The 19,728-nt window shown below is 29.2% G+C and overlaps 1 protein-coding gene across 2 annotated transcripts in view; it reads left to right on the top strand.

Moving 5' to 3' along the window:
• The first annotated feature begins 5,402 nt into the window (after positions 1-5,402).
• sba (six-banded) overlaps positions 5,403-19,728 on the top strand; it is a 479,153-nt gene continuing 464,827 nt past the window's right edge. For both annotated transcript variants that reach the window (XM_065516094.1, XM_065516093.1), the window contains exons 1-2: positions 5,403-7,049; positions 17,618-18,839. In XM_065516094.1, the coding sequence (XP_065372166.1) occupies positions 17,680-18,839 (1,160 nt within the window). In that variant the 5' untranslated portion in view covers positions 5,403-7,049; positions 17,618-17,679. The remainder of the gene's footprint in view (positions 7,050-17,617; positions 18,840-19,728) is intronic.

Raw genomic sequence — 19,728 nt, 5'->3', positions numbered from 1 at the left:
ACTTTAATTTCTAAACCGGCTTCTTTATTTTGAGGTTAAGTTATTTGCTGCAAACTTTAACAACATTTATTGCGCGAATTTGTTATTTATTTTAATAGTTATGAAGTTTTTAATAACTTAAATGTTTTGGCACAATTTTTTTATTATTTGCCAACTAATACTTAGCATTAAATGCATTAATTTTCCAGTTTTTAGCGCGTCTGGGCAAATTTTAAAACATAGAAACAATAAACTGTCAAAATTGACTCGTACAAAAAATGTAAACAAAAGACGAATGTCATTGGGCACCACTGTTTTTTTAACCTTAACTACAGGGTTGTATTGGTTGTACACGTGAAAAAATGGTTTATTCGAAGCTTTTTTAAAAAAATTAGATATAAAAGCTTAAAAAAATGAGAAGAATAAAAAAAAGATGTGTGAATTTGTGTTTTATGCATAGACAATTTCGCAGAATAAAAAATAAATTTTCCAGGGAAAAATAACAATTAACAATATAAATATACAACAAAATGTTTTTAGAGAAATCAATAAACAAAATTTTTTTAAATTATTTAAAGAAACGAAGAAAATGTCGAAAAAAAAATATTTAAACATTGTAAGAAAATTAAAAAAAGTTATAATCCATCTTTAAAGAAATAATAGCTAAGAAACAATCTTGTTTATGCAAGGTTCAGCAAAAATTATTGTTTTCTAAAAACTTGTGAAATACCTTAATTTTCAACCTAAAAGCTTTAAAAACTTGCCGTTCTTATAAATAACCGAAATAGACAGTTGTTTGCTTATGTTTTCTAAGATAGAGTGTTTTGAATATAGTCCCTCGATATGATTCTTATTTAAAAAAAAACTCAATTAATTCAAGCATTAGTTTAAATTTTTCCCACCTTCAACGACATCATAAAAAGTACTTACAAAAGTACTGCCCAGTTTCTTGTGCAACTCTACCAAATATGGCTTTTTATAATTTGGCATCACTTTAAGTTTCTATTAGTTTCCGTTTTACTTTACACGTATAAATTATTAGTCCGTTGTCCGACTCGTTTAATATTAATAAAAATAGTGTTATAAATTAAAAAACATAATAAAAATTTGATTAAATACATAATTAATCTATTAACAATGAAATAAATGTTGTACATTAAGTTAAATAGTGAAATAAATGTTGAGTATCTTCTGCAAAAGTTTTCTTCATCTTCGTTAAGACTTCGTGATCGTTGTTGTTTTTGAGACTTCCCTGGCTTAAGCATAATGACTGTCAAGTTAAAGTGAAGGATGTTAAGCTTGTTGTTTTTGTTGTTGTTAGTACGTTTTTCGCTGTAAAAGTAGAATGCAAGTGTTTAGGAAGTTAAGTGCTTTAAAAAGTATGCAATGGTTTTTTATGTTATTTTTTCTTATCAGTGCGGTTACGCGTGCGGTTGTTTTTTCAATACGTGTGTGTTGGTGAATATGTGTGTTAGCTTAATATAACGGAATATGTTTCAAATAAAAATGTATGCAAATTAAAAATTTAAGAAATAAAAATATATTAATGTAATACATACATATGTATTTACTAATATGGCCTTTTTTGTATAAAAATATTTAATAAAAGTGTGTTAAGATTAAAAATTAATTAAATGTAAAAAAGTGTTATTAAACAAATTTAAATAGCAATAATATCATATTTGGCTGGAAGTTAGTTATAAAGGTGAGTTGAATGTAATTAAATTTTAAAATTTATATAAAATGAAGTCTATCTACCACCATATTCATAATCAATTTTTAAATTTATTAATGGTTTATACATACATAATGCAAAATATCAAAATAAAATTTGTTTTAAAAACCTTTGATAAATTTAAAAATGTATAATGAATAAGGCCTAGCAAACTTCTACCAGTTTATTTATGTATGTATGTATGTATGTATGTCATTTCAATTACTATTAATTTATAACCCCCTGTCTATACTTGACAAATATTCATCATAACAATAAATGACATTTGTTGTCAAGACAAAGTTGTCTAAGCAAAAGCACTAACAATTTTATCATAACGAAGAAATAATACTAATAAATGGAGACTATATCTAATAATTTTTTATTTAGACAACCATTTTGAAGTTTATCGTAATAAAAATTGATCAGGTATAACCAGGGGGTAAACTGCAGGCTTGGCCAAATACATATGTATGTATAATTAAGTAGAAGACATAATGGTTACATATAGACCAACTTATTTAAACAAATTGAAAAAATTTTATTAACTAAATTAAAAACCAAATAAAAAAAAATGAAATTAAATTTACATTATTTGTAATTTTGTGTAAAAATAAAGTTTTTAAAATTTTGATTAGCAATTTCCGTTGCAATTGTAATTTTCTGGCTGATTAGAAAAAAATTCTGTTTCCTCTTAAAAAATTTTTTAGCACACTGAAATATTTCCTCTTAACTTGGCATTACTTTTGAAAAGTCTTTTCAATATCCGTTTCTTTATTATGAATTAGCGATAAGGCAGTTAAGAACTGCAATACAGTGTTACTAAGGAAGGTAGTGCAGTACTAATTTTTCCATATGTTTACATTCTCTTAATAAATTTTTACATCTCTTTGAACTGACTTATGCTCTCTTGCGAAGGAAAATCAGTGATGAGAATTCAGGCACAATTGTGTAGTTCTAACACTTGTCATATATTTTCATTTAAACATTTTTAGTTCCGCCTTATTCGTCCCCCATTGTGAAACAAATTTTTGCCAAAATAAATAGAAACTGTTACTTGAAGGATTTATATATACCTATACTAAAAAACTTTTTTAAAATAAATACATACTATTAAATTAACAAAGCCTGATATATTACGTCATTGTCGGTCATAATATTTAATACGTGGTTGGAAATTTATTTGAAATGGCTTTCATATGATATGAATCCATATTGTCTATGTACATGACTTAGTACTTGCGATATACATATGTAGGTAAAAAATCGATATAGTTTTTTCGTATCAAACTCTAACAAAATTTTTATAGAAATAAATAATATTTAAAATATAGCTTCGCTGAATGTTTTTTCAACAATTGCGTTGTTGGTTAAATAGTTGCCACAAACATATACTTAATTACTACAATCATATGCACGATTGCTACAATTATGTGCATGGTAACTTAAACATATTATGGTTGCCGCAATCATAATGTACATTTACAACTATATTTTTTCTCTGGGTGTTGTATTAGATAATTTTAATTGAGTTTTGTTAGATAACTTACGAACAAAATTATGAAAAACTGATTTTAAAGGATCCTTCTCAAGAATACCGCTTTCCTTCATAGAATATGTTGTAGCCGGCATTGACCTTAACAACATTGCTGGACATCACTTTGGGTTATTCGGACATTTAGATGGGTATTTCCCCTATACAATACTTCCTGACTTCAAATATTCAGAACCCCCGCCAATTTGGGATGTCGCACAGTGTAATTAGTTTAAATTTTCAAAATTTAATCTATGTAGAATTTTAATGGAGCTTTTCGAATATTTGAATGTCTGATGTTAGCTATAAGTTCAACCCACAAACTTTTTATTTATAATATCTGTAATGTCGTAAAACAATGAATTTTCTATTATGCAATTACCAAAGTTTTTCATATATTGCTTAAAATAAGCTACAACAAACTGTTAATCACAAATAAATCATCATAAATCCGGTTAACCGTTTTATATCAAACTTTTATTTAATATGAAAAAGGTCTCCTTAAATTTATTTTTATTTGTGGACGCTAATAGAAAATGTGTAAAGAATTGTGTACTTAATCTTTGGAAATTTTGAATTCTTAAGGCTCTATCTTTATGAATTTATTTTATATATTGTTACGTTTTAACCTTTTCAAAACGTTTGGTTTATTTCCTTTAAATAAACCGGATATTTTTGATTGCAAATAAAAGCCGTTTAGCAGTTTGAAAATGGTAACAACTCTTTATTTATTCAAATGTACAACAACAGAATTAAATAGTCACTCAATGTTTTTTTTATACACGTTTGTAAATTCGCAGAAATACAGACACAATTTATAATGTAAATGAATTCACTTGAAAAACACAGCACACTTTAAGGCACTCAGTTGATGTTGATTCGAAAAGCGTCTCTGATAAACTCACTAACGACTGCAACCTCTGCCACTATTTATAACACTGCCATCTGCACTCTAGATTGCTCTTTAACTGTCAAAGTTCGAATATTCTAGATCTTACTAATACATACGCCATCTGTGGTGTACTTTCTACAATGTTCTTTAACTGAATATTCGAATTCAAACAGCGTTGCCAACTTACGATCAATGGTCAACTGAAGCTTTTATTTAATAATGCCCACAGATATGTTACAGTTTGCTATTACAGCACTGTTATTTGAAAGCATTATGCTACTTTTAAATTAGCCCTTAAAATCGTTATATTTGAATTCAAGTACAATTTCGTAACAATATTTTAAGAAATATTGTCAAATGCTATAATTTTCTATAAAATAAATCAATATTTTTAAAAATGGTATCAAATTTTTTTATAAATAAGTTTGATTGAGGTTTAGAAAATATATTTCATTTAAACCGGTTAACCGTCTTACATAAACCGGTTTGTCGAAAAACCGAAAAGTTAAAAAAACCGGTTGACCGGTTTTCGGTAAAGAGGTAAAGAAATTGAATTTCCTATTGGGGTTCTTTTTCTCCTGTACTTAATAAAACTAAATAATATAAATTGTTTATTGGCACTGAGACTAACATAAAAATTTCCAATCAGATTCCAATTAGCTGCTGTCTCTATAAAAAAGCATGATTGCCTGTCGATTCAAAGCGGTAAAAAGGTAAAGGTATTTTAATTTTAATGATTTACAAAAATTAAAAATATTTTAAATTCTGTAGGTTTCATTTATTAAACTAAAAAAATTATATATTTAGAATTTCAAATTATATATAGAATATGGATTATATCGGTAACGGTATTTTAGCTGTAACGGTAACAACAATTACAAATTTCGGTAACCGTAACGGTAGCCAACTTTGAAATAAAGACAAATAGTAGTCATGTCCAAGCAAAAATCGGCACTTTGTTATTTTTGAGTTAAAAGAATCGGCAAATGATATAATCCACCTGATAAATGTAGTAGATTTAAACTCTAAACAATTTTTCTCTGATATTCGAAATATATTGCTTTCGAAAACTTTACACATTATTTATTAAAATAAAATAATCCTCCGCTTATTAATAATAATTAAATAAAAAAAATAATGAATTAATTAAAACTAATAGCCATACAGTACTTTTAAAACACTTGATATCATTTTGGTACTTTTTCGGTTTATAATTGGTACACACACTCTAAATACCATCACTGAGCCGCTACTAAACAATTGTATACACTTGCACTAAAGCTCTCTTAGCTCTTTAGTCATATTCGCTGTGAGTTTGCTAGAGTGCGGTCGTGAAGTGACTAAACGCGGACGTTCAGTTAAAAAAAAGTTGTTTTTACCGATTTTAATAAATTGAAAAAAGAAAAGAAATAACGTTTAAAAAAATAAATAATTTTTGAATATGTAAAGAAGAAATTAAGAAATGAAATATCTAATACGAAAGCCAGAATAGAAAGTGCAAAAGAATATGAATAAAATATTGTAATAAATATTGGTGTTTAATTAAAAAATAAAAATATACATACCTATATGTAAAAGAAATAATAATTCATTATGTGAGAGTATTTTTGGTGTGAAAGAAAAAGAGTCAAAAGAAAAATTCGCAAATAAAAATCAAAAAAATATTAATTAAACGTGTGTGTTTGTTGGTGTTATTTTGTTCATAATATTTTAAATAATTGAGAGCTAGTAAAGGAAGAAGAAGTGTGGCAAGAGAAGTGCGAAAATCATAATACAAGTAATTTGTGTTTGAGAGCTCCACTAATTAAAATCAATTTAAAAAATATTTAATATAATAAAAAAAAGTAGAAGAAGAATATACACAAAATATGTGAATGAAATCTAGCAAAGAAATATTTGAGAAATCAATCAATAAATAATTGTAAATGAAATAATAAAATAAAAAATAATATTGTTTTTATTAAAAAAAAAACCTAATTTACGTAAAAATAAGCTACATAGTAGGTACGTGTAATAAGTGTGTTTGTTCAAAGTTTGCGAATATTAGAAAAGAAAAAAAATATAAACAAAAACAACAATAATGTTTTGTGTGTGCTTTTGTGCGTAATATTGAGGTCATTCATCAAATATCATCAGAGTAGCAGAATAATAATAATAACAACAATTTCTACATCAACCACAACAACAATAAACAAATATACATACATATGTATAAACAAACATATTTACAAGTGTAATTTCTAATACAATTTTACTAATGTTGTAATGTAATGTTGTCGTTTTTTCTGCCGAGTTCCGTTATGTTTAGTTCAATTGTTGTTGGGTGATGTAAAACCAAATAAATACATAAGAGAAGAAAACAAAAAAATACTTAGTGGAATTTTTGTTTCGGAATCAAAAGAGAGTGAGCGAGTGTGAATAATTGTGCGTGCAAATAACAACAACTAAACAGCTGCTTTTGCCCTTAAATAAAACACAACAACAAATAACAACAAAAACATTAGCAGCAACAACAACGTGAGCTCCAACTAAAACTACGTAATCAAATTTTAATGTGAAATGAAAGGTGTTATTTTGATAAATTAAGCTGTAAATAAAATAGACATTTATTTGTGAGTAAAACAAAACGAATTGAATCGAATCGTAAAAACAGGTGTAGAAAAGCAAATTAAATTAAATATCATTTAAAAAAATTACTACCATCCCCAAAGTAAATAAATAAATATGTAAACAAAAATAAAGTGAGATAAAAAAATTGTTTTAAACACATGTGTACAAAAAAAATACAACAATTGTTTTATTAAAGAAAATAACACTAACGAATTAATTAATTAATCAATCATTAAACAACTTTGTGTCAAATACCTACTTTACATATATTATTTGTATCTTCATCTCTTATAAACTGACTACATATACTAAAATTCAAGGTGTGTATATTTTTTTCTGTTGTTTTTTTTTATATTTTATTTAACGAACAAATTTATATATAAATATTCTTGTTGTTGTTTTTGTACAATGTATATTTTTATAATTATTACTCCATTCACCTACTTTCGTGTTTAATATTTTTCAAACTCCCCATTCGCTTTCTTATCATTGAAGAAAAAAAAGAAAAGAAAACACGAGCACAGAAAAATAAAAATAAAATAAAAATAAAAACTTAAAAAAGCAACAATACAAAGCAGGGATGAAAAAGTTGGTACATTTGTACTATTTTTGGTACAATTTTGAGAGTGCAACAGAGATTTCAATTAATAAATATTTGTATTTAATTTTTCGAAATATTCTTTATAAAATTCATAAAAAATTTTAAAATTTACAAACCTAAATGGCTGTGATATTTTTAATTTCCGATACTAAAACAAATGGTCTCTTAGTTTAGTGTCGGTTTATGCCCGATTCATGTAGGGCATGAAAACGACTTCGTTTGGCCTAAGGCTTTTCAACATAACCAAAAGGTAAAATTCCTTATTTCTTAAAATTTTTTCAATGTTTTAAATAATATCAGAATATTTGAGACCGATTAATTATTTTATGATTATTGAGTTCTTAAGTCTGTACTCGGAGTCATTAGCAAAACTATAGGATTTTTTTAAATAAAATTTAGTTTAAATACAGTGGTTGATAAAACGATGGAAACTTTTCCAAATATTCCATATGTAGCCCAAAATTTAAAATAATTTTTTTTGTATTTATTTATATAAATTAACTGAAAAACAAACAACATAATTAATTATATTCTGAGAAAAGGGAACAAAATTAAAAATATTCACTATTTCACTACTGACAAAACAATGGAAACTTTTAAACTTCTGCAAGAAAGAAGTGTAAAACGAAAATAATATTTAAAAGAACGATGTAAAAAGCATCCTGTTTACAGTTATTTTATTTTTAAATTCTGGTAATTTTTCACAATTTATTTTTCTAAGTATTTCGCATAATTTCTTTTTTTCAAAGTTAACGAAAATGGCTAAAGTTAAGATTTGTGAAGACTTAAAAAATAAAATAATTAACGATTTTAAAACTGGTTTAAAACAAAAAAGTATCCGTGACAAATATTGAATAAATAAATAAGCAGTTTAAAAAATTATAAAGAAATTTCGTGAGACCGGTTCTGTAAAAACCGGTCTGGAAGACCTCGTAAGACTCTCCTAGACAAGATTATTTAATAGCGAGAGATTTCAAGAAATTCCCAAAAATAACTCCTCGAGAGGTTGTTAATAGCCTAAAATTAGAAATAAGTACCCGAACAGTTAGTCGCAGGGCAAATGAGGCTGGTCTTGGTTGCTATCGTCCTGTGAAAAAACCACTCATTTCTAAAAAGAACCGTTCTGCTCGTCTACAATTTGCCAGGGATCATTTAAACTGGTCGATACAGAAATGGAATACTGTCCTCTTTTTCGACGAATCCAAATACAATTTAAGAGGCAGTGATGGGAGAACATTTGTAAGACGACCAAAGGGAAAAAGATTAGATCCAAAGTACACAAATAAGACTGTAAAGTTTGGCGGTGGCAATATTATGGTATGGGGATGTTTTTCAGGGCAAGGTATGGTCCCAATTCATATTATAAAAGATACCATGACAGGTATAGGATACAGAACCATATTAAACGATGTTATGTATCCATACGCTGAGGAAAATATGCCCCTAGTATGGAGATTCCAACACGACAACGACCCGAAACACACCTCTAGGGTTGTAACCGAGTGGTTACAATCCAAAGAGGTACGTGTTTTGAAGTGGCCTGCCCAATAATCGCCAGATCTCAATCCCATAGAAAATGAACCCTTTTCATGCAAATCATTGTGTTGGAAATAGGATATGGAAGGAAGGAAAGAGTGAGTAGTGTTTGGGGACATTCGATTTAAACTTTTCCACATTGAAAATGACCGGAAACATTTTAGCGGGAAGTTTGTTCCACATACGTACAATACGGCTAAAGAAAGAATTTTCCCTGTAGTGCGTTGTGCGGTCCACTGGCCAATCGTAAAAATGTGTATTACGATTTCATCAGAACACATTCCATTGTAGTACCGTGGAACAGTGAAACGCAGCCCACAGTGCGACGGTGCTCCAGCGAATCAATAGAGTTGGATACCCTACTGTCACCAATAATCAACTTCGACCTCTCTTGTATGTGGTAGAGAAGCTACAAAATAGACTTTGAAGCACCGGCCCATACATGGGAGTTGTATTTCAATTTCGGTCGGATATAGGTGGTGGAAATAGTGAGGAGACACCGTTTCAGAAACACTTGATAAATGTGTTTACACCAGCGGACATTACATTGTATTATCATGTCCAGAACATCAAGTGCGTCTGATTCCACCCATAAATAGTGATGAAGCGACATGGTCTGTCGTTCGTTTTTGTGTCAACATGCAACACTGAGTCCTGCAAGCGTTAAAAGCGACCCTATTCGCACGACCCCATTCAGAGATTGTCAGAAGGTCATGATTAAGGGAATTATTCATGTTTGCCTCATTATCCCAATCTGCGACAGACTTGGTCTATAATGGAAGTTTGACGTAGAAGGTCGTTTAGAAAAATAAGGAATAGAGTAGGAGAAGGGTACATATCTATCATTTATTCTCAGTTAGTTATTGAACATTATAGTATAAACAAGAACGTTTTTTTCTTTAATTTGCAAAATAGTGCCGCTGAATCACACCTATTGTTCACCACAACTTATAGTGAATGTGTTCCATCGGTTTCAACGAGCTAGAGATGGTTTTTGCGATTAAGAAGTGGTGATTTTGACACGGAAGAGTCAAACTCAACAATATCTTGAAAAATCATTGGGAGCTACTCAATCAGTAATTTCCAAATGTTTGCAAGCAGCAGGATTCATCCAAAAGCTGGGAAATTGGGAACCAAACGAAATGCTGATTGAACGCTATAAAAGAAAATCATTTTTCAACCGAATCATTACTTGCGATAAAAAATGGATCCATTACGATAATCCGAAGCGTAAGTGATCGTATGTGAAGCCCGGCGAACCACACTGAGAATACTGTGTTGTCCAAACTTTTATATAATAATAAGAAAATATGTTCCGAATAAAGCCCTTATAGAGGGTCCTGTTTAAGGTACTATAAAGGTGCCAGCTAGAGCACACCTTAAAAAAATTGCCAAAATATTACTCTGAGATGTTGCCAGTTTTGTATAGTGTTCCCTGGTACTGTTCATGATAGAATTTCAATACCTAAGGAAATATTTTTCCATTTTTATCGATACAACTATGTATACATGCCTCCAACATGCTATAAGATCAAAGCAGTGCGTTCAATTTGAAATGGTATTCCACAATTTGATATCTAAAGTTTTTTTTTATTTCTTTTCTTGAACCAGGGGATGACCCCTACTCATGCAAATCATTGTGTTGGAACTAGGAAAATAGGTCAGCCATAAAGGTAGGATACAGTAAACCTTACAAAAGTACAATTTTCTTCTATGTTTAATTGGTAAAATTAGTACTTTCCTCTTTGCATAGCTGATACAAATTGAATGTAAAGTTTTGTTACGCTCTTTGCTTTAGCTCTCTTCTAACTCGTCGTCTCTCTTTTGATTTACTAAATACGAAATTGGACAACAAAATAGATTCTCTTATAAGAAAAATAAAAAAAAGAAAAACATTCTCTTCTCATTCCATGCTCTCGCTATTAACTAAAAAACCGACACGAATTGCAATTGATTTTGTAAATAAATATAGAAAACATCAAAAATAAGTTAAAAACTCAACAAGAAAACTTATGTAAATATTAAAAATTGTATTAATTTGTATCTTGTAAAAGATACAGGTAAAAGTTTTTAACATTAATAGCAACAATAAATCAAATAGGAATTTTGTCAAGCCACAGAAATGGAAAACTGTGTCAAGTGTTTATAATAAGATTATCTATCTTCTATTTATCATACCAAAATGCTACAAAAGAAGAAAAGTATTTGTGGCATGAGTGTGTGTATTTTGTGCGTGTGGTGTTTTTGTTCGTTTTGGATTCATTCATACTTTTTTTGAGTTCATTTACAAAATATGTACAATGTTGGTTGGAATAGTGAGAGTTTCATGTTGTTTGTTTTGTTCCTACATGTGGTTGGTTGTTGTTTCAAATAACAATCATTGAATATTTATGGTAAAAATGTTTGTAATGAAAGAAAACAGCAACAACAACTATAAGTTGATTTCAGTTGGTGCAGAAACAGTAGAACGAAGGTGTTCGAATGGCATAATTAATGGATTTATTTAGTGTATTAATTCAAGGGTATTTGTTAGGGAAGAAATAGTGCTTGACTTTTATTCACCCCAATTAATTTTCAATTACTTATCAAAATTTGGCTATTATAGGTGTTTTGTTTGTAAATGATTGAATTGTAAGGGGCGATAAAGTATTTTATTTATAGAATATAAAACAACTCAATTGAATTAAGAGCAATATGTTTATTATTTTGAGGAGCTTTCTTTTATTTATTCCACATTTTAAGAATATAAAAATGTGGGCAAATTTGAGGTCAAACGATGAAATGTCAATAATTGAGATGTCATCCTTTGACATTTATTTAGTATATACTTTGGACATTTTAACCATGGAACGCTACATTCGTGATCAACGAATTTTAATTGTGAAAATTTACTATCTAAATTTTGAAAACTTAACAATATAACTTTGTAAAATTCGAGGAGCTCGATTGTATTTGTATTGTAGCCACAATTGGCTAATATTGAAATATTTTGTATATACAGTGTCGGACAAAACATATTCGACTGAAAACAATTTTAATTTTATTTTCAACATTTTTTTTCCAAATTGTTTTTTAATTTTTTTTTTAAAAAGTTTTTTCCAATTTTTTTTTGTTAAATTTTAAAATTTTTTTTTTAATTTAAAAAATTTGGGAAAAGATTTTATGACAAAAAATTTTTTTTGATGAACAAAAAATTCGGGTTAATCAATATTTTCTCCTATTTTGACACATTGTAGGTCCAACTTACTATAGCCTTATAAACATCGTTGCAATGGTCTATCATTAGATATCCATATTGTCTATATTAATGACTTAGTAAAGATATAGATCAAAAATCGAGTTTGTCCAGGTTTTTTCCTTATATATCAGCCATTTGTGGGCCGATTTTAAATAACAACCGAACCGGATGATTTCCCGATATATTGATATATGTTATGTTATTTGGGGGCTACGGAAAGTTGATTTCAACATACAGACGGACAGACGGACATGGCTATATCGAGTTCGCTATCTATAACGATCCATGTGGGGTCGCAAAGGAAAAATGTAGAAATTACAAACTTATATACATATACCCTTGTCACTCTGGTGAAGGGTATAAAAAACAAAATTTGTCAAAAATTCACTCGGCAAAACATATTGCACAAAACATTGGGATCAATATTTTGTGGAATACCAGATGTTTTTAAGCATGGCTGCACATCTTTTCGTTTTTCTATAGCAAACCAAACAGATTTTAAAGCATAAAATAATTTTTTTTTATCTCTTCCTACACCTTCTCTATTGATCATCTTATTTACCATTTTCCAAAGGTACTCAATTGAGTTAAGGTGTGGAGATTGGTCTGTACCTTAGAAGATCGTAACTGAGATTTTATTATACCCTTCACCATGAGTGGCAAGCAAGGCTATATATCAGTTTGTTATTCCGTTTGTAATTTAAAAATTTTTCATTTGCGACCACATAAAGAGGAGAGTCGATACAGCAATGTCCTTCTGTCTGTTAAAGTCCCTAAATAACTTAACTTTCCGAAGCCCCAAATAACTTTCATACACGATTGATACATCAATATATCTGCTATAGTCCAACATCCAGAAAATCGGCCCACAAATAACTGAGATATAAGCATAAAATCGTGACTACCTCGATTTTTTCACCTATTATTTACAAACATTTTTTTCACAATTAAAAGTGCTTGATATTTCAACATTTTCGATGGATTTGACGTAAAAACAAGTAAGAGAGCTATATTCGACTGTGCCGAATCTTATATACCCTTCACCAAATTATACTTTAAAATAAATATTTTTAGGTAAACAAAATTTAATTTTTTTTTAATTGTTTTTCAAATTTTTTTTTAATTTTTTTTAAAAAAAGTTTTTTCCAAATTTTTAAAAAAAAAATTTTTTTAATTTTTTTTTATTAGTTTTTAAATTTTTTTTTTTTGGAAAAAAAATGTATGACAAAAAAAATTTGTTGGTGAAAAAAAAATTCGAGTTAAAAAATATTTTTCCCGATTTTGACCCATTGTAGGTCCAACTTAATATAGCCTTATCTACATCGTTGCATGGACTTTGAAATATCTATCATTAGATATCCATATTGTATATATAAAAATAGGTCAAAAATCGAGGTTGTCCCGGTTTTTCGCTTATATCTCCGTTATTTATGGACCGATTTTGCTGATTTTAAATATCAAACTTCTCGAAAGCATGTCTGACAGAATTATTAAAGATTTTGATCCCGAAGATATCTGGGGTCTTCAGAAAATTGATTTCAACAGATAGACGGACATGGCTTAATCGACTCCGCTATCTATAGGGATCCAGAATATATATACTTTATAGGGTCGGAAATGAAAAATGTAGAAATTACAAACGGAATGACAAACTTATATATACCCTTCTCACGAAGGTGAAGGGTATAATAAGGGCAATAATTCATTTTAATACGGGAAGCTTATTTATTTTTTATTCAAGAAAATAAGATCGATTTTTTGAGACAAATTCGATATTTTTAACGCAATGTTTGTTGCAAGAAACCTCTCGGTGGAATAATAATCTTCGCAGTATATGTTAGTTTTAGGTAATTTAATGTTACAACATTAGAACGAATTCTGACCGGCAATGTCTCGGTTCAAGCACTTCTTCAGTTTTAGCGTATTGATGGAATTTTTCTCAGATTCCCTTTGAGAATCTGAGATTTCGACTTTTCGAGTATTTTCAGCAAAAAGTCGATAATTCGACTTTTAGAACCCTAATATATAATGAGTGTCTATTAGGGTTCTATAGTTGAAACAATAAGTCGACTTTTAGAAGCCTAGTGTAAAGTGCAATTGATATAAAGATATACATTTATTGCCCGACACTGGACTCAAGGCCGGAATTAAGCTTGTTTTCAACTTCAATTCCAGTTAAAATGCTCATTCTTTGTTCCCAGCAAAAATAGGATTCAAAAAGAAAATCGATATGGACGAAAATATGCTAAAATGTTATTCCTTCAGATGAAAAAAAGTCCATTAAAAATACAGGCTTTTAGAGAACGATTTGAACTAGCATGATGGTATTGATCCACATTCAAATTTCTTTGGTTAAGTGTATTGAATCTAATACGATTTCAAGCTGTTCATTTGATTTATTTAAATTACAATGGTTCAAATAACAAAACTTTATAAAACTCCAAAAAGGAGATTACAAAGTATAAGCGCTTGATTTCTGGGAAAAATATAAAATAATTTTGCATGGCTGATTTGTATTTCAGATTGCAAACCAATTGAATAATTATGAGGTAACCACAACTCAAAATTCCGTTCTCATCAATATAAAGTGAACAGTAGCCATATGGCAATTACCAACCTCCAATTACAATGGTCATCATTGTATGTACTCGTATAACTCTCTATTTATTATCCATCACATTAACTGCAACCAAATTCTAATTAAAATTTCAAACATACACCAGGAGTTAAACGAAAAACACACAATTCCTCATAAATCAAAGTAAATGGGAAATATTTGTGTAAATTCATATTTTTAATTAAAATGATTGTGTTTTAATAAAGGTAATCATGGCTTGATGACACTGACAGTGACGTTTTCATTTTAAATTAAAATCAAATACAATCAATAATATACAGACGACAACAACAGACCCTTTAAACAAAACAGAAAAACAGAAAAAAACGTTCTACACAATACAAAGTACTTGAAATTGTCAACACGTAACTCCTCAACAACACATCCATAATACACACAGAGATATGGTGTATCTGAAAAGGAGAGTGAATCAAAAGGAGGCACATAGAATTGATTATGATTTCATATGTCAGGAATATTGAAGTGACTCAAAAAGATTGTTTTGTTTTTTTTCTCTCTTCACACACAATTTCTTTAGAAAACCAACAATGTTAATGCTGCCAAACTAAAAAATCGAAATAAAAACAAAATTGTACTCAGATGATCTAATCAACACTTAAGGAGCATGAAACACACAAAAGCTTGTGAAGCAAAGCAAACATAAAAAACTTTCCACTTGTGTGTCCCTTTCAGTGTAAATAAGCTGAAATTCAATAACCCACGTACACAATTGTCACACCTTTAACAACAGAACAAAATTGTTTTTTAAAAAAAAATCCCAAAATAAAATAGAAATAGATAAAGAGGGATAAAAGAAAAGACACCAACCAATAAATTGATGTAGATAAAGACAACTTAGTGAACAAATCATTTACGATGAAAACAAAAAGAATTTGTGTGCCACACCAAATGTGTTAGACAAAAATTCCTTTTCAGCAACTACGATTGACTGTTGACTGAGTCATTCAATAGTTGAGTTGTCTTATATTTGGGTATTTCCCAAAAATCAAGTATTCTTTACCTGCTTGCTTTTTTTCTTTCCTTTGAAATAACTTTTTTTTTGCAAATTCTCGTAAGTTTAATTTTAAGGCTCCTTTTTTATGGCTCATAATCATTTAAAGTTTATCGTTTATTTGACATCAAAGGCTTTCATAATTTTATTAATGACTCTTAATCACATCAGTTTATTATGAAGATTCTTTTGTTAGAGTTTAATTATGTGGAAAATATTGTTATTGATGTCTATTTTTATTATCTTCAATTAGATTAGTGAACTATTTCATTAAAATTTTGTTTTTTTTGGTTGTTTCATGCACATTTTTTACTTAAATGTGTTGTTGACTCAAAATGTTCGCAACATGTTGTCAGCAACATTATTGTGCAGTAAATCTTTTACTTTTAATTTATGTAACTTAAATCTGTGCTTAAATATTATTTAATTCTTTATGAATTGATTTTCTCGCAACATGTTGCAGCAACATTTTTCGAGGGTGGATGTTGCCATCTAAAATTGAAGTTAAATTCATTCTATGATACTGTTTCTTCGTCAGCATTTAGTGAGCAATAAGTTCAATTTTCAGATTTTTATGATTTTCTTCATATTTTTCTCAAAGTTGACATATGAAATATCGCTATCATGCCTGCAACATTTTTAAAATGTCTGTGTGTTTACCGCACACAATTAGCTTTAATGTAAATATTAATTTAATTAAAATGTTTTCATTATTAACAATCATATTGAAATCTTGCAACATGTTGCTGCAAACATTTTTTAACATACATATTAATATTATTTTTTTTAGCTAATGCTTTAAAATTAAACGTGCTTAAACATGTTGCTGCAACATGTTTTTTTATTGATCAATATTAAACTCAAAATTTTAATAAATTTTTTCCTACAACATGCCAGAACATGACTTTCTATACTAATAATGTTCGCAACATTTTGTTGTATTTATAAAATATTACGGAGGTCATGCTCATCATGTTGCTTCAACATGTTTCTTTTATTGAACAAATATAAACCAAAAATTGTAATCAAATCTTTTCTCACAACATGACAGAACATGACTTTCTATATTAATTATGTTCGCAACATGTTGTCACTAACATAATTGATAAATTAAATCATTTTGCAACATGTTGCCATTATTAATTTCATTATATCTTTTCAACATGTTTCAGCAACATGTGAATCTTCCTATAAACATGTTGCTAACAACATTTTCTTTGCAACATGCTTATATTCAGCATAATTTTTTTCCTATATTTACCAGTTGTTGCATTTTGTACAAATTTGTTTATATAAAATGGCAATTAATGCTTCATGTCTTTTTAAGTTCCGTACAATAGGTTTCTGCAACATGTTTTAAAGAAATCCAAACTGTTCTAAACATTTTCCGCCTCCTGGCAAAAATATTGTTGTGAACCAACACAAAGTTTTGCCATAAAATAGGATATATTTTGGAGATTTTTATACTTTCAACATGTTGCTGCAATATACTTTGAAATCACCGCTAAAAATAAACAATTAAAAAACTTGTTCCTACTTTTAGTTTTAAAATACATTTAGAAAATGCAACCTTATGTTGCTAGTAACTAGTTAGGCATATTTTCTACAAGATGTTTCTGCAACATTGTCTTAAAATGTTCTCATTTGTTTTCATAGTTGCCGTCAACATGTTGCTGCAACATTTGTTTAAATATTCATAATAATTTTAATATTTTACATATCGAATTAACCTTTTTCAATATAAGCACACAATGTAAATATTAAAACTTTTGTCAGCAACATGTTGCTAAGTACCCTTGTGAAATTCATTTAATACTGTTCAGATTTTTTTTCTTATTTTTACTAAATTTAACTTAATATGTTTGTTTTTTACTTTCTTTTTAGACTAACTTGTTAACAATTTTAACAAAATAAATTCATCACCTGAATATAAAAAGTAAAATACAATGGCTGCTACTAGTGCTGGTCATTTACAGCCACAACAACAGCATCAGCCTACACAACAGCAGCAACAAAAAATTAATAACGCTTCTACTGCAATGAATAACAATATGGCTAGAAATTCGCCACAGCAGCAGCAGCAACAACAGCAGCCACAAATACATAATTTACAACAACAGCAACATTTAATGCAGCAATATGCATTAAAACAGCAACAACAGCATAACTACAATATGCAACAGCATATGCATCAACAGCAAATGATGCAGCAGCAGCAACAACAACAAATGCATCAACAGCAAATACAGCAGCAACAACAAATGCATTTAAAAATGCAACAACAGCAACAGCAAATGTTTCAAAATCAACCCTCTCAAGATGCTGCTACAAATATGATGCCTTGTCAAAACTATATGACACCCATGCCACAAACTCAAAATAAATTTGCTGGCAGCGGGTCGTATAACAATAATACAGCAAATGCACAAATGCCGTCGCAGCATTATCAAAATCAATTTTCCAACACTCAAAGAGCTATGCAACAGAATGGAAATTTACCAGCTGGCTTGGTAAATGGTAATAGTAGCAGCAACAACAGCAGCAGCAATAATATTAATAGTCGAGCAACTTGTATACCACCCAATGTTGTAGCTCCCTCGGCAAATCAAAATATATATCCACATCAAAATATGCAGCAACATAATCATAATGTTAGCAATAACAATAATATGTTAAACCAACAACACCAATCCTCTACACATTTTACCCAACAACAGCCGCATCAGCAGCAACAAACTCAAAAGTTGCAGCATCAACATAACCAATCTGAATTGAAAAATGTCAGCCACATTAATGCTCGACATCAATTGCAAACTATGCATGCAAATACTAAGCAACATGTTGCTAATAATAACAACGATATTAACAATTGTAATACCAATTGTAATGCTAATTGCAATACAAATACAGCCAGTAATCATTTCAATACAAATGGATTAAACTCAAACTCCAATTCAAATTCAAATGGAAATGGATTAAATTTAAACGGCAATGGCAGCAACATGAACAACAATCACAATCATACAATGTTAGCGGGAGTTAAAGCAAATATACCACCAGGTTGGCGTCGTCTTACCAACAATAATAATGAAATAGTTTATATAAGGTAAGTTCATTTATATTTTAAATACATACATAGATTTTCCAACGTTTTATATTGACCTTTTTTTTTGTTTTGTATAACAAATAACATATTTTGTTTGCTTGTATTAATGGTTGGATGGTTGGTTGGTTACCTTAGGATTTAAGCTCTCAAAATCTGCTTAGGTATTTTATTTATTTAACTACAATTCAAGTTATAATAGGATTGGATTGTTTATATAGGTGTGAGGGGGGTGGATAGAAAAGTAAGGTGAAAAAGGGAAAACTTATGTATTAACCTAAGTAGCTTGTAAGTAGATGAAGTGATCAGTCATTCGGATGACTTAATGCTTGGGAAAATAATGTACATATTTAGGTAATATGAGAATTAGGAGTGTTAGAAATATGTTATATATACAGTGAGAGACAATACAATGGATACGTTTTTTAAAAACTCAAAACTTATTTAAAAACTGAGTGATTTTCACACAACCATTTTAAAATAATTTTCCTTTCGTGTTTCTGAATCAGCCCAGCTTATCTATTTGAATATATGAAAAAAAACAGTTGTTTTTGTTGTAACAGTTCGACTGTGGCCGATTGTTCTTTCCTGGGGAAAAAACTTTCGGTTTGTACAGCTGTCACTGAGTTGACTATCTTTGGCTGAATACAATTCGGGTCGTTCCGGAACAGAGATTGAATTGTCGTGGGAACGAATAAGACAGTCAAGTTTGGCAGTGGCAATATTATGATGTGGCGCTGTTTTAGGGCAATTATGACTGGAATTGGATACAAATCCATTTATAAAAATGCTATGAGTCCATACCTGGAAGAAAAATATGTCTCTAGATTGGAGATTTAAGCCTCTAGGGCTGTAACATAATGGTTACAATCCAATGAGGTATTGCGGGATT

Source organism: Calliphora vicina, chromosome 1 (assembly GCF_958450345.1).
Source record: "Calliphora vicina chromosome 1, idCalVici1.1, whole genome shotgun sequence".
Classification (NCBI taxonomy): domain Eukaryota; kingdom Metazoa; phylum Arthropoda; class Insecta; order Diptera; family Calliphoridae; genus Calliphora; species Calliphora vicina.
The sequence above is the reverse complement of the archived record's forward strand: the minus strand, read 5'-3'. Positions and strand labels throughout refer to the sequence as shown.